We start from the raw sequence: 14,754 nt of genomic DNA on the forward strand, positions 1-14,754 counted from the left end.
CAACCTCCTTTCCCTCAGCCACTCGAACTTGAACCTCGCTCATCGACGCGGACCATCAGCGTTCTTTTCGTCGAATGATGCTAGCTTCTACCTGCATCCCAGTTGTCCGATAGCCATGGGGTGCGACACCCTCGAACCACTGCACCACTGACAAATGCCCTCGAGGCCTCATTTCCATCCGCAGTTTCCGCCTAACTATACGCACACGACGCGGTCCGGCGCCGGACGCTTCTCTTGCTCGGGTCCTCAATCATGTCGTCTATGCGCGGTCTCGTCCAATTCATAGCCGACCTCCGAAACGCGAGAGCCCGGGAGCTTGAAGAGAAGCGCATCAACAAAGAGTTGGCCAATATTCGGCAGAAATTCAAGAACGAGAAGTTGGATGGGTATCAGAAGAAGAAATATGCTTGCAAATTGCTCTACATCTACATCCAAGGATACAATGTCGATTTCGGACACCTGGAAGCGGTCAATCTCATCTCCGCCACGAAGTACTCGGAGAAACAGATCGGATACCTGTCGGTGACCCTCTTCCTCCACGAGGAACACGAACTGCTGCACTTGGTGGTCAACAGCATTCGGAAGGACTTGTTGGATCAGAACGAAATCAACAATTGTCTGGCCCTTCATGCGGTCGCCAATGTCGGTGGGAGGGAAATGGGCGAGGCCCTCAGTGCCGACGTCCACCGACTGCTGATCTCACCTACCTCGAAATCCTTCGTCAAGAAGAAGGCCGCCCTGACGCTCCTCCGACTCTACCGAAAATACCCTGGCATCCTGCAGCCGGAATGGGCGGAGAGAATAATATCGCTGATGGACGATCCCGACATGGGTGTCGTTCTATCGGTCACATCTTTGATCATGGCTCTGGTTCAAGACCACCCAGATGCCTATAAAGGAAGCTATGTGAAGGCCGCCCAAAGGCTACACAAGATTGTCATCGAGAACGACATATCTCCCGACTACCTGTACTACAAGGTGCCATGCCCTTGGATCCAGGTGAAATTTTTGAAGCTACTCCAATACTATCCGCCATCAGGTAAGTTCCCTACTTGAGCAAAGCATGCCGACCGTTGTCTAACAGTTTCAATTGACAGAGGACACCCATGTTCGCGACATCATCCGCGAAGCACTCCAGGCGATTATGCAAGCAGCGACCGAAACCCCGAAAAATGTACAACAGAATAATGCCCAGAATGCCGTCCTATTCGAAGCCATCAATCTCCTCATTCATCTCGACACTGAGCATCAACTGATGATGCAGATATCTTCCAAACTCGGCAGGTTCATCCAGTCACGCGAGACCAATGTGCGGTATCTGGGACTGGATGCGATGACCCATTTCGCCGCGCGAACAGACACGCTTGACCCCATCAAACGTCATCAGAACATCATCATCGGTTCTCTGCGAGATCGGGATATCAGTGTTCGACGGAAGGGGTTGGACTTGCTCTACAGCATGTGTGACACAACCAATGCGCAGCCGATCGTCAACGAGCTGCTGAAGTACCTCCAGACCGCCGACTTTTCGATCCGAGAAGAGATGACGTTGAAGATCGCCATTCTGACGGAGAAGTATGCCACGGATGCTCAATGGTACATAGACATCTCGTTGCGATTGCTCGCCATGGCCGGAGACCATGTCAGTGATGAAGTATGGCAACGAGTGGTCCAGATCATCACCAACAACGAGGAGCTGCAAGCTTATGCAGCGCAACATATTTTTGACTATCTCAAAACGGAGGATTGTCATGACAGCCTGGTCAAGATCGGCGGATACATCCTTGGAGAGTTTGGGCATCTGATCGCCGACAACAAAGGCTCCAGTCCGATTGAGCAGTTGATGATGCTGCAGACGAAGATGATCTCGGCGCCGGACCCGACAAGGGCGTTGCTGTTGTCGACCTTTGTCAAATTCGTTAATCTGTTCCCGGAAATCAAGCCGCAGCTCCTACAGATGTTCCAGTTTTACAGTCATTCCCCAGATTCGGAGCTGCAACAACGGGCTTGCGAGTATCTGACCATTGCAACGCTGCCGTCCGACGATCTGCTCAGAACCATATGTGACGAAATGCCTCCATTCTCGGAACGGGCATCGATCCTCCTCCAGAGACTACACAAGAAGAGTGTGGGGACGAGCGAGCGAAGGACCTGGGTGGTAGGAGGCAAAGATGCCAACGCCGACAAGCAAGAGGTCGTGCTCGCGCAGCAACCGACCGGTCTAAAACGGTCGTTTACCACCATCGTCAACGGAGCAACAAGCTCGCCGACCAAGGCAAACGGCAACGGGAATGTAACAGGGTCAAGGAGCGTCAGCGGTGTCTCGCAGAACGGCGGTTACAGCAGTTCCGCGTCGAAAGACCTCGAAGGGTTGGACATGAATGGACATACCGCCGCCGCCGAAAACATGGCTGGCACCACACACCTTTCTCCCGACTGGGAAATTGGCTACGAACAGATGTATTTCGCCAACGAAGGCATTCTGTACGAAGACCCGCAGATCCAAGTCGGCCTCCGCGCTGAATACCGCGGCCATCTGGGTGTGGTCAAACTGTATTTCACCAACAAGGCCTCGTTCCCCATCGGCTCGTTCACGACGACCATCGACAACAAATCCGCGCCGAACTTGCGCATCGACACTAAGAGCTTACCGGACTCGCACATCGACGCCGACTCCCAGGCCCAACAGACCATCGTGTGTACGTCTGTCGCGCCCTTCTCGGAACCACCGACCATTCGGATCTCGTATCTCGCGGGCGCGTTGCAGGGCTACACTCTCAAACTGCCCATCCTGCCACACCGGTTCATGGATCCGTCGGAGCTGTCGGCCGAGGATTTCTTCAAACGGTGGCGACAGATCGGCGCGGGCCCCCTCGAGGCGCAGAGCACGTTTGCCCTACGCAGGCCGGCGACGGACATGAGTGATGCCCACATCCGCGACACCGTGGAGGGGTTCCGCTGGCGCATTCTCGACAATGTCGATCCAAACCCGAAGAATGTCGTCGGTTGTGCGGTGCTTCAGTTGGAGAAGGGCAAGACGGGCTGTTTGTTGAGGTTGGAGCCGAATCATCAACAGAAGGTATGTCATATTCGTCTCTCTATCCGTCTTGCGTGTGTTTTGGAGTTTGAATGAGAGTGTGGGTGTTGATGCGGGTGTGGGTGTTCTCTGGAGATGCGCGTCTACGTTGACTCAAATTGGGTTGCTTTTCTTTTTGTTATTCCAGAAATGCTGACTGACCTGTTTCTTGTGTGTATTGCAGATGTTCCGTCTCACGATTCGAGCTACACAGGAAAAAGTCCCCGGCATCCTGCTGAATATGATGCAAGACCGGCTGGCTCGGGGGCCGTGACCATGATCAACCTATCCATGTCGAGGTCGTGATTGTCATGTCGAAGGATGGGTCAGGCATTCCCGCAAAAAGAGGTGTTGGAAGGGTAGACATCAATGCAGAGAACTTGAATGTCAGGTCCGGTCGAACTGAGGTTTATCCAGGCAATCAAGACCTACTGTTCCCAGTGCCAACCATTCACCAGTTCTGCCATGACTGTGGCGGGTGATCCAGTATCAATTGATTGCCGTCAGGTCTTTCTCCCAACACTTGCGCAAGCCTGATTGACTTAGCACCAACTACATACTGTAAAACGCCCCAGAGTCACAATGCACACACACAAAGTCAGAGTCAAAACTTCACCAGATGAACAGGCGGGATGTGCCCCGGACAGTTGAGCTCTCAAGTGTATCTACATATACATACCTATATAGCTCCCAGGTAAGTGATAACGTTCGTGTATACAAAGTACGTACTGTACACGCAGCGTGGAATATACAGAGTATGATAGTAAATGACGTCGGTCTTTTGAACGCCGACCGAAGATCAGACACTGGACACCAAAACACTTCGGTGGATTTCTTTTCTCTCCAATTCTCGAGACACGACATCCGACGAACGAATTGACGTATTGACAACGACAACGACAACGCGAACGACGTACTACTTTAAGCGACTTGCTCACGAGTGTACCAGACTCGGAACAACTATTGTCTCCGCCGTGGTCCTCCCCGTCTCCCATAGACCCCTCCCTTTCTTTCCGTAACCCCTTCAGAATGAGCAACGACAAGGACAACGACGACAACGACAACCACCATACCTCTACCGACAGCATGCCCTCCGGATCCATGATCAAGATCGACCCAGCCCGCGCCGCCGTCTTACAATCGAATCTGCAATCTGTCCAGCAACGGATCTCGGCCGTGTTATCGTCACAATCGCAATCTCAACCACAATCTACTTCTTCCTCTACTTCGGCTTCGACATCTTCGACGTCTCATCCTCCTCCTCGTCTAGTCGCCGTCTCGAAACTCAAACCAGCAAGCGATATCCTCGCCCTCCACAGCCCGCCGACCCACCACCTCCATTTCGGCGAGAACTACGTGCAGGAACTGCTGGAGAAGGCGCGCCTCCTGCCCAAGACGATTAAATGGCACTTTATCGGCGGCTTGCAGAGTAACAAGGCCACGCAGCTGGCGCGGGAAGTGGAGAGTCTTTGGGCCGTCGAGAGCGTGGACAGTGTGAAAAAGGCGACGTTGTTGGATAAAGGGCGAGGGGAGAGGAATGGGAGGATAAGAGAGAAACAAGAAGAACAACAGAAACAGAAACAGAAACAACCACACCAAAAACAAGAACAAGAACAACAAGACCAAAAACAACAACAACCCCCGGAAACACAGCAGCAAGATCCATCCTCATCGTCATCGTCATCCTCAAAACCAGAACCAGAATCAGAATCAGAATCAGAATCCGTTCTCCATCCAGACCCCCTCCGCGTCTTCATCCAAGTCAACACTTCCGGCGAAGACTCCAAATCCGGCGTCTCGCCCATTATTGACTCTTCTTCTTCAGAAACCCAACCCGACACCACCAGCGAATTAATAAATCTAGCAACCCACATCCGCTCCTCCTGCCCCAACCTCCATCTCCAAGGACTAATGACCATCGGCGCCATCGCGCGCTCGAAAGCCACCACCGCGGAAACCGAAAACGAGGATTTCATCTGTCTCCGCGACACGCGCGACCGGCTGGCCCGCGCGCTGGGCGTGGAGCCGGCAGAGCTGGAGTTGAGTATGGGCATGAGCGAGGATTTCGAGGGCGCTATCAGGCAGGGCAGTGCGGAGGTGAGGGTTGGCAGTACGATTTTTGGGGAGAGGCCCGCGAAAAAGGATGCGAAGGTCGTATAGTAACGAAAGATCTTGATTTACTTGTCTGTGGGTGGGGAATTACTTGGGTGGCTATCTACCTACCTACTACCTACCTACTACCTAGCAGCATGTTGGTGGGCAATAGGGACAAGAGGGAGGGAGGGATACGAGTACTCTTAGAAATGATGGAGAAATGATCTATATGTTCATCATATATCTAAACTATAATTAGTGGATTTGACAACAACACAAAGAAAGTACGTACTGTAGTAAATCGCTCAGAGACGTCAGGTAGCTAATTCCAGGACCTTGCAATGGTGGCAGAGTGCTTGATATCAGCTACTACTACTACTAGTATGTCAAAGAATAGCATCAGCCGGCATTTACAGAGTATAGCATTTTTCTTCGCCATGACTACTTGTAGGGAGGGAGACGGCCAGACGAAGAGCACATAGATGAAAGATGCCTCACACAACTATACTACCTCTACTAGTATAGTATCACGATGACCGCCACCATCATCATCATACCATTTTTGTATCGTGGAAAGGAAAGCAAGACCATACATTCATTCACCCAACAACTAACGCCCTGTCTATCCGTATTCACTTGACATGCTTCTCGTCGTGATGAGAATATACAAAAGAAACCCCCCAATCCATCCATCGATCATTCAAAGCAGATCAGATCAGATCCGCAATCCTCAGAATGCATACATGCATAGGCCTTTCTATCGATCTGTCATAAGCCACTTCTGCAGTGGCAGGCCATGTTCAACCCCAGTCTATGTCCGATGACTTGTACCGACCCGTCGTCGCTGCTCGCGCTTCGAGCCGTTGCAGCCCCATCAATTCAATTCGATTCAATGCTCATGCTCGCGCCCAACTCCAACGCCGACGCTATGACTCAATGTGGAGGGAAACTCTAGTTGACAATGTCTGTTTCTCTGGTCTTATGATTCATCGTCCGTGTCTGGCGGATGCGGGGTCCCCTTGGGACTGTTCAACCATTCGATACTGAAAAAAACACACACATGTTAGCATTCTGTTTCCATGACCAAGGACAGAGACAAAAAACTTACTGTCGCAATCTGCGCCGGACTTCTCTCTCCTTCAATTGGGCTCGGGTCAACTTCTTCTTCTTCTTGGCCCGGAAGTTCATGTCGCTGTTGTCCTCGACACCCGAATTGACCGCCGAGGCAGTGGCACTCGAGACGACCGAGCTGACATTGCTGGAGCCAGGGCGCGAGTCTTCAAATCGGTTGAGATCGACGGCGAGATGACCCTTGTGCGTCACCCTCCCGTCAGCAACGTGCCACTGTTCCGGACACAGCGCGCCGACAAACTCTTCGTTGTGACTGATCATGACGACACCACCCTTGTATTCTCGAATGGCGACGGCCAGACCACCCAGAGAGTCTCGGTCCAAGAAATTGGTCGGTTCGTCCAGAACCAACAGATGCGGGTTGTTCCACATGGCACCGGCCAGCACGACCTTGACCTTCTGACCACCACTCAGGCCGGAAATCTGGTTGTGGTTGGCGATCTCGGGATCCAAGCCGACATCTTCAAAGTGCTTGGAGATCACCTTGGGCTCGAGGATGCGGTAGCCCAGGCCTTCTCGCGAGGCTTCGTGATCGTCGAATTCTTGCACCAGCTTCTGGAAACCCCACTCCAGAAGCGTCTCTCGGGAGACCTGGGTGTTTTGCTTGGGGAGCATGTGTCTCCATTTGACTTCGTACTGGAACGTCTTCTTGTATTTCTGTCGACCCATCAAGTTTTCAATCTGTCGCGGCGGGTTGCCGTCTCCCAGGTCAATCCACTTGTCCATCTGGGCCTTGTCTTCGGGGGTGAGCGCACGAGTGGCCTTCATCAACACTTCACGATCGTCGCCGTTGGCGTATCTCCATTGCAGATACTGGTTGGGGGTCTTCTCAAGATGCATCTCCACGTGCTCGAGGGCGTGTTGCTTGATGTAACCGATTCGCAAGTTGGGATGTTTCTCGACCTTTCCGGTCTGCGGGATGGTTTCACCCGTCAACAGCTTGATCAAGGTCGATTTTCCTGCACCGTTGGCGCCGATGATGGCAACTCGAGACGACAGACTCAATGAACAGGAAACGTCCTGCAAGCTGGGCTTCGTCGCCCCCGGATAGGTGAAGCTGACGTTCGACATACGGAGAATCGATCTGGTGTTTGATTTCACACCCGACAGAATACCCGGAGGAGGGAATTTGAACTGGACCTGGCTCGCTGACAGGGTGTAGTAGCTCTTGCCTTCGGGGTTGACTTTGACAAAGTCCGCCAGGTTACCCTTATAGTGAACCAATTTCTTTTGTTCGTAGTGGTAGATGTCCGTGCAGACCTCGTCGAGGAACCCGGAGTCGTGAGACACAATCAAGGATGTAATCTCGTTGTGGGTCTTCAAGTATTCTTGAAGCCACTTGACGTTGGCAACATCGAGATGATTAGTCGGCTCGTCCAGAAGCAAGACGTCGGCGCGCATCAACATAGCTCTCGCCAAAGCCAGCTTCATCTTCCACCCTCCAGACAACGAGCCGACCTTGTGCGACTGCCGGCCTTCAGGACCGGCGGTGAAGCCGACTTCGCTGAGAACTTCCGAAATACGCTCGCGGCCCTCTTTGGCGATCTCGGGATCTTTGGAGACAAAGTCGAGGATGCTGATGTCGGCATCTTCGCCTTGATTGTGCTCGACGAAACACGTCTTGAGTACGTCTTGCGGAGGGAACCCCTCCAGTTTGCCACTTGCAATGCTCCGCATCAATGTAGACTTGCCGGCACCGTTGCGTCCGCAAAGTCCGTATCTGTGACCTTTCAACAGACGAAGGTTGGTGTGCGAGAGCAGCAACATGCCACCATAAGCCAGGGAGAATTCGGCGTTGACAACCTCCACCTCGTCGGGATTTTCCACCACCGGGGCGCCAAACCTTTTGTGGTCTTCGTCGACATAGAATTTCTGCACCCCATCGGCAACAGCTGTACACTTGTCTTCCGGCAACAGATACTTCAAGTAGGGGCCAACTCGGCCGGGGACGCGTGAGAAGACCCTGAGGTTGACATCTTCTTTGACCATGTCGGAGACGTAAATCTGGCCCTGTTTCCAGATGGCCTGATCTTCCTTCTGGATGCCGCCATGGGCTCGAATCTGTTGGTCCAAAACTTTCAGAACATCGTCGGTGCTGGTGCGAGCGATCTGGCCAGCAGTAACTCCGTCTTTGTCGTCACCCATGGCTTTCTTCATGACAGCTACCGCTCTTGTGGCCAGTTCTCGGACTTCCGGCAGTGAAGCGTTATCCCCCACTTTTTGCACACCTGGCTGCAGCTTGGGCAGGAACGTTCGTGCTTCAACCGGGTCGTGAACCAGTTTTGTCAAGTTTTCCACCACAACGACGGTCTGTCTCAACACTTCCTGACTCGTACTCGGCGAGTTCAAAGAACGCTCGAGCAGAGGAGTGAGAAGGGCGAGGACAGGCGAAGTGACGATGGCGACGAATGTGGTTTGAGAAAGGGCGTGGATGGCCTTCTGGAGGGTCTGTGTCGAGGGGTTCTTCATGGTTTCGATAAGAAGAGGGATTCGAGGAGCAACGTCGTCGTTCTGCAGCAGAGTGGTGAGAGAGTTCATGGCTTTGGTTGCTGCTTTGGCGACCTCGGACTTCAAGTCATGCATTCCTGCTTCCACCACCGGAATGAGCTCTTTCAGCGTGCGACCCATGGACTCTCGCAAGACGTCCTTGGCCTGTTCCTCCTCTTTCGAGCCTGCACCAATTTGGGCCTTGTCGGCCATCTTTCCGAGCAAGGTGAAAGCTCCAACAGTTCCTTGCCACTTGCCGGTAGGCTTGGACAGGTATCGTTGTAGAGCGGGCAGGAGGCCCACGACCAAGGCTTCAGGCTCCAGGTTTTTAAACAGCTCATCGACGGCATACTGGGCCGACTCTCGCACCGAAGCGCCCTTGTCGGCCAAGCCATCGAGGACAAGATGGAACAGTCCCCCATCCTGCACTAAAAAGACGACTTCGCTGAGGGGCTGTTCACGAGGAAATCTCTCGAACATGGCCCCCAAGATGTACATGGCACTCTCACGCTTGGACGCATTTTTCTTGTCAACCGCCGCCTTCTTGATCTCTGGTATCAGGTTGTAAGCCAGCAAGGCTCGGATTCCAACGGATTGAATCAGGAGATTGGTCAGCGCATAGGAGGCATCGAGTGCGGTCTGACCGTTGTCGGTCTCGAGGATTTTCTTCACAAGGCTGTTGACCTCTTCGGCAGTAGGAGGGATTCCAGAGACATTGGACTTGGACGGAACCACAGGAGTAGCCATTGCGGGAGCCAAAGGAGGGCTTTCAAAATGTGGCATATTCTGGAGAGGAGAGAGAAAAGACCGTCGCAACGAGAGACGATGCGGCGACGGAGAGGAGAGCAGAAGAGAGGACCACCAGCTGTATCGATCGCAGCAACGATCTCAGCGTCCTCGACTCCTTGAACAAAAATCAAGAGGGGAGAGTTGGTGAGAAAATACAGAACAGAAATTGTCAGAGGGGAGAGAAAGAAATCTCACGACTAGTAGTAATAATAATATCAAGAGGACTAGTAGATTAGGTACGAAGTACTACGTACTAAAGGAAAATCAGCCTGCGGGCTCCGTCGACAGCGAAGGGACTCGGAGGCGCTGCCACTTTTTTCTCAGCCTGGACCCCAAATACTGTGAAATTTTATGATTAGCGGCGTTATGATTTGTTGCCTTAGGTATCCTTCCTTATCCTTCCTTATCCTTATCTCTTCAACAACCCAGAACCGTGCAAAATAATCGCCGCAGCACAGACCTGAAGGGTGGCCGGCGGGCTGTACGGAGGCGACCCGGGCGGCGGCCGCGACCTTGTGGGTACGAGCGAGCCACTGCAGCGGATTCTGCTTCCAGGGTTCCTTAGGTCCCCGTCTGCCTTCCCACCAGGGTCTCAAGGGTCTGGGTCTGGGTCTCGACGGTTTTTTCTTGGGAATATTGTTCATGAGAACACAAGGTATTCAATCCAGAAGCCAGATCAATCGTGGGATGATTAGGACTGTCGATGGTAAGCCGTGGGGTTATCTCTACAGTGGAAAAAGAATTTTGGGTCGTTATAACTCGCCATCGCCACCGTATGCACTCCGGTCCTCTGTTAAGAGCACGTGTTGGAAGACCATCCGTCTGATTTACATGTGGAGTACCATACTAGGTATGTATACACATATGGGCATCCGTTCGAATCATCTCATCTAGGAGAGTGCGTCAGACATCCAACATCGACTCTATATCGACCTGGCGAACAACGGATCCGCATAGTGGTAAGTATGTGTGAGCCGCGGTCGTCAGCATGGTAAGGCAGGCCAACGGCACTGCAGCAAGTACCACGGAGGCACAACTGTCTCGCCGGGAGATTTCATTCCCTTGGTGTTTTGGGGACGACCCGACAATGGATGCACTGAAATACGTCCATTCTTCGAGATGACGACGCTTGTTGGCCGCAGGTTCTCTGGGCCAGTCGACGACAAGCCTTGTTCGACGAGCCCGCTGCGTCAAAACATGCACAACGGGCGTTCAAAACCCTGTCTCCGTGTTGCCCTCGCCCATACTCTTGCTGCCGCTGCTACCACTCTGGATGGCTCCAATGATACCATCGATATACGGAGCACCGCTCCATTTCTGATGGGTCAGGACATCAACACCGAGTGCCTTTTCCCGACTCTGGACGAGATTGACATACGCCAACATGCCGTCTTCCTTGAAACCCCGTGACAGCTCGGCAGTGATGGTGGCAGTGGAATGAAGACCAGCCAGAGAGATCAGTTGAAGCACGAATCCTTCCTTGGCGAGGTCCCAAACAAACGATTTCAACGAGGCATCATCAAACCCTTGTCCCATCCAGTTGAACGAGGGGCTCAGGTTGTAGACCAACTTCTTGCCAGGATATGCCTTGCGGATCTCTTGGGCGAACCCTGCGCCTTTGGAAACGCTGGGGTCGGCAGTCTCCAGCCAGAGAAGATCTGCGTACGGCGCGAATTCAATGGCTCGTTTCGTGGCGGCGGGGAGACCTGCCCGATAATGATAGAATCCTTCGCGGGTCCGGGGAATGTCGCAAGACCAGACCACGGGAGACTTGGTATACTGATTGGACAAACTGCGGCGTTTCGAAAGAGACATGTTGCGATTCTCCTTAGTTTTGGCAAGATATTCGGAGGCGTCTCCCCCCTCGGCTTTGATGTGAGCTTCCACAGCATCGTCGAACGTTACCAGCTTATGTTCCTTGACCCAGACGGACTCAAACTTGTCGATTTCAGGCCCGCTCGCACCTTTCATTTCCATCTCTTGGAGAACTTCGGACAGTGGCTCGGTTTCTTCCGCCACACCAAGAATGTACTCATGATCTCGTATGTCGACGGCGCTGGATATCAATTTGCCGCTCTCGGAGTCGGTACGGGCGATCACGAGATTCTCGGAGCCCATCATGTCCCATTGAAACCTGGCGGCCACCAGGCGGTTAATGTGATCACCCACAGGCACCAATACTTTGCCAGCCAGATGGCCGCACTTCTTACCACCGTGGAGCTGATCTTCAAAGTGCACCGCAGCGGCACCATTCTCAGCAAATAACTTCGCCAGCTTGATGACGGCGGACAATCCGCCATGACCTGTGTCACCATCCGCGACGATGGGCCTCAGGTAGTCAATATAAGGAGTCTTCTTTCGCTCTTCCGCGCTCATCTTCCTCCGAGCATCGAAGTGCTTACGGTCATGTAACTGCTGAGCCTTAAACAATCTCTGGACTTGGTTGGGAACGGTATTGTAGGGATAGTCCCCGAAGTCTGCGGAGACCTCGTTTGTGGTGGTCAGGGTTGAAGAGCACGCCCACCCAGACACGTACAGAATCTCTTGGTTCGGGGCTTGTTGTGTCATCTGCACCGGATCGATCACTCCCATGGTGTGAACCGGCTTTCCTTCGGCTGCTCTTTCGTTCAGAAGGTCAAACAGTTTCCGGGCCATAGTGGAACTAGGATATATTTGTTGTAATGTCCCTCTCTTGCTCACAACGTCCTCCGCAGTGTAGGGTCTCTTGATCCCCTCGTACCGAGGGGACGCCCACCACTTCTTCACATCCTCGACCTGCTCTTTGAACAGCACGTCTTCGGCATCTCCGGCCTTTTCTTCGGTGGACAGTAGTTGGAAGGAGTCGGAATGTAGTGTCGTGGACACCGGAGGGTCAACCGGGGGCAAAGACGACAAGTAGCGAGGCATTGTTGCGAGCAGGGATCTCGATACTGTCGGTCGCCGGAGGCTTCGTGCGGCCGGCCTCCCAAGGCTCCTTGACACCTGTCTCAACGTGCTCATGGCTGGATCCCTTCGTCGTTTTTGTTAAGCAGGACCGAAGTGTGTGCAGAAGAACCGAACGGGCGACCCAGCACCACTTTGTAGCAGAACGTGAACTGCTCCCGCGGAGGGCTTGTGATACTGTGGACTCTGGCAGTAATTGTAACAGCCACAACAAGCGAATCGAGGTAAGCAAAGGCCAGTGAGCATTTTTTGTGAACAAAATCCCTCTATACAAACTGCGAGATCACTGGCCGCGACTCCGAGTTCAGACCGGGCTGTAGGCTGGAAGGTCTCTTCAGGAAATATGTGAACTGTCTGACACTGCCAAATTGTTGCTGTCAGCCTCAGCCTGGATACTATTTGGGCGGACATCGTAGATATCTTTCTGTCAGACAGTTGTGGGAGACCCCGTTCCCCCCACGGAGTATGAGCCTCGGTCCCGGCTAGTCAAGGATGCTTCGGTGTTGCGGGATTCTGGGGTCTCGCCGAGAATACTGCGCTCCTGGATTCCTTATACTACGCAACCATCCTCCCTTGCAGAGGAACCAGAGGACGATAGCCTCATCTCCTTTTGCGAAACCGAAGTCGTCAGTTAGTAGTACTCCAACTCGAAAGCTTTCAGCTTTCAGCCCCTTTCAAAGTTGCAAGGTCACCCTTCTTGCTCCTCCTTCTCTTACTTGTGCGGGGTCCCCATCCACGCCAACATCAACACCAACCCGTACAGATATCGACTTTGCTGCAAGCCTGTTGCAATGGCCACTAGCACACGGACAGCTCGAACTGCCCTCAGGGCCCTCCGTGCCTCAACTCAACGTTCTACAACTACTAGTATTGCCTACCGCACCTACGCTTCGGCAGCTGAACCAGACCTCAAAACCACTCTCCAGTCCGTCATTCCCGAGAAGCGAGAGTTGCTGAAGGAAGTCAAAGGCCATGCCGACAAGAAAATTGGAGACATCACCGTAGGTCAGGTCATTGGTGGCATGAGGACCATGAAGGCCATGGTGTGGGAAGGCAGTGTTTTGGATGCAAACGAAGGCATCCGCTTTCATGGTCGAACCATCGCCGAATGCCAGAACGAGCTACCCAAGGGCACTTCTGGCACCGAGATGCTCCCCGAGGCTATGTTCTGGCTCCTTTTGACCGGTCAAGTCCCTTCAACGTCTCAAGTGCGGGCTCTCTCCCGCGAGTTGGCTGAAAAGTCAGACCTACCGGCCCATGTGGTCAATATGCTGCGGTCATTCGACAAAAGCGTTCACCCAATGACACAGTTGTCATGTGCTGTGGCTGCACTAAACACCGAGTCCCAATTCGCAAAGAAGTATGCCGAGGGACTGAGCAAGGCTGAGTACTGGGAGCCCACATTCGAAGACAGCATCAACCTTCTCGCCAAGCTGCCTCGTGTCGCCGCGGCCATCTTCGACAAGGCTGCGCTAGATATACCTGTGGACAAGGACCAAGACTGGGCTTACAACTTTGCTAAACTGCTTGGGAAGGAAGGCAAGGAGAACGAGGGTTTCCAAGACCTGCTCCGTCTGTACCTGGCCCTCCATGGAGACCATGAAGGTGGTAACGTGTCTGCCCATGCGACCCACCTGGTGGGATCGGCTCTTTCAGACCCATTCCTCTCATATTCCGCCGGCCTGCTTGGTTTGGCCGGGCCGCTGCACGGCCTTGCCGCCCAAGAAGTCCTACGTTGGATCTTGAAGATGCAGTCTCAGATTGGAGAGAACCCCTCGGACCAAGACGTCAAGGACTATCTGTGGGCCACTCTTCGCTCCGGCCAGGTCGTGCCGGGGTATGGTCATGGTGTCCTCCGGAAGCCTGATCCTCGTTTCAAGGCATTGATCGAGTTTGGTGATTCCCGGGAGGACATTGCCAAAAACCCGGTGTACCGCCTGGTCAAGAAGAACAGTGAAATCGCACCAGGTGTCTTGACCGAGCATGGCAAGACGAAGAACCCTCACCCCAACGTTGACAGCGCTTCCGGCGTTCTGTTCCACCATTATGGCTTCCAGGATCCCTTGTACTACACTGTCACTTTCGGTGTTAGTAGAGGCCTGGGGCCATTGGCGCAACTTATCTGGGACCGTGCTCTTGGTTTGCCGATTGAGCGGCCCAAGAGCATCAACCTGGATGGATTGTTGAAGCTGGTTTAAACCCTTCCATAACGGCACGTTTTATATGGAGCAATG

The 14,754-nt window shown here is 53.2% G+C and overlaps 5 protein-coding genes across 5 annotated transcripts; 3 read left to right on the forward strand and 2 right to left on the reverse strand.

Moving 5' to 3' along the window:
* Positions 1–252: 252 nt before the first annotated feature.
* On the forward strand, positions 253–3,133 carry A1O1_01353 (uncharacterized protein; the record flags this gene model as incomplete). The annotated part of the gene is made up of 2 exons (XM_007722266.1): positions 253–1,039; positions 1,098–3,133. The coding sequence occupies 2 exons, from the start codon at positions 253–255 to the stop codon at positions 3,131–3,133; spliced, it is 2,823 nt and encodes a 940-aa protein (XP_007720456.1).
* Positions 3,134–4,105: 972 nt separating this feature from the next.
* A1O1_01354 (YggS family pyridoxal phosphate enzyme) lies at positions 4,106–5,236 on the forward strand (the record flags this gene model as incomplete). Its single annotated transcript, XM_007722267.1, has 2 exons — positions 4,106–4,570; positions 4,733–5,236. 2 exons carry the CDS (start codon positions 4,106–4,108, stop codon positions 5,234–5,236), a joined length of 969 nt encoding a protein of 322 aa, XP_007720457.1.
* Positions 5,237–6,274: 1,038 nt separating this feature from the next.
* A1O1_01355 (uncharacterized protein) lies at positions 6,275–9,535 on the reverse strand (the record flags this gene model as incomplete). Its single annotated transcript, XM_007722268.1, has 1 exon — positions 6,275–9,535. One exon carries the CDS (start codon positions 9,533–9,535, stop codon positions 6,275–6,277), a length of 3,261 nt encoding a protein of 1,086 aa, XP_007720458.1.
* Positions 9,536–10,789: 1,254 nt separating this feature from the next.
* On the reverse strand, positions 10,790–12,577 carry A1O1_01356 (isocitrate lyase; the record flags this gene model as incomplete). Its single annotated transcript, XM_007722269.1, has 1 exon — positions 10,790–12,577. The coding sequence occupies one exon, from the start codon at positions 12,575–12,577 to the stop codon at positions 10,790–10,792; it is 1,788 nt and encodes a 595-aa protein (XP_007720459.1).
* A 734-nt stretch (positions 12,578–13,311) lies between these two features.
* Positions 13,312–14,718, forward strand: A1O1_01357 (2-methylcitrate synthase, mitochondrial; the record flags this gene model as incomplete). The annotated part of the gene is made up of 1 exon (XM_007722270.1): positions 13,312–14,718. One exon carries the CDS (start codon positions 13,312–13,314, stop codon positions 14,716–14,718), a length of 1,407 nt encoding a protein of 468 aa, XP_007720460.1.
* Positions 14,719–14,754: the final 36 nt, after the last annotated feature.

Source organism: Capronia coronata, assembly GCF_000585585.1.
Source record: "Capronia coronata CBS 617.96 chromosome Unknown acBCG-supercont1.1, whole genome shotgun sequence".
NCBI classification, from domain to species: Eukaryota; Fungi; Ascomycota; class Eurotiomycetes; order Chaetothyriales; family Herpotrichiellaceae; genus Capronia; species Capronia coronata.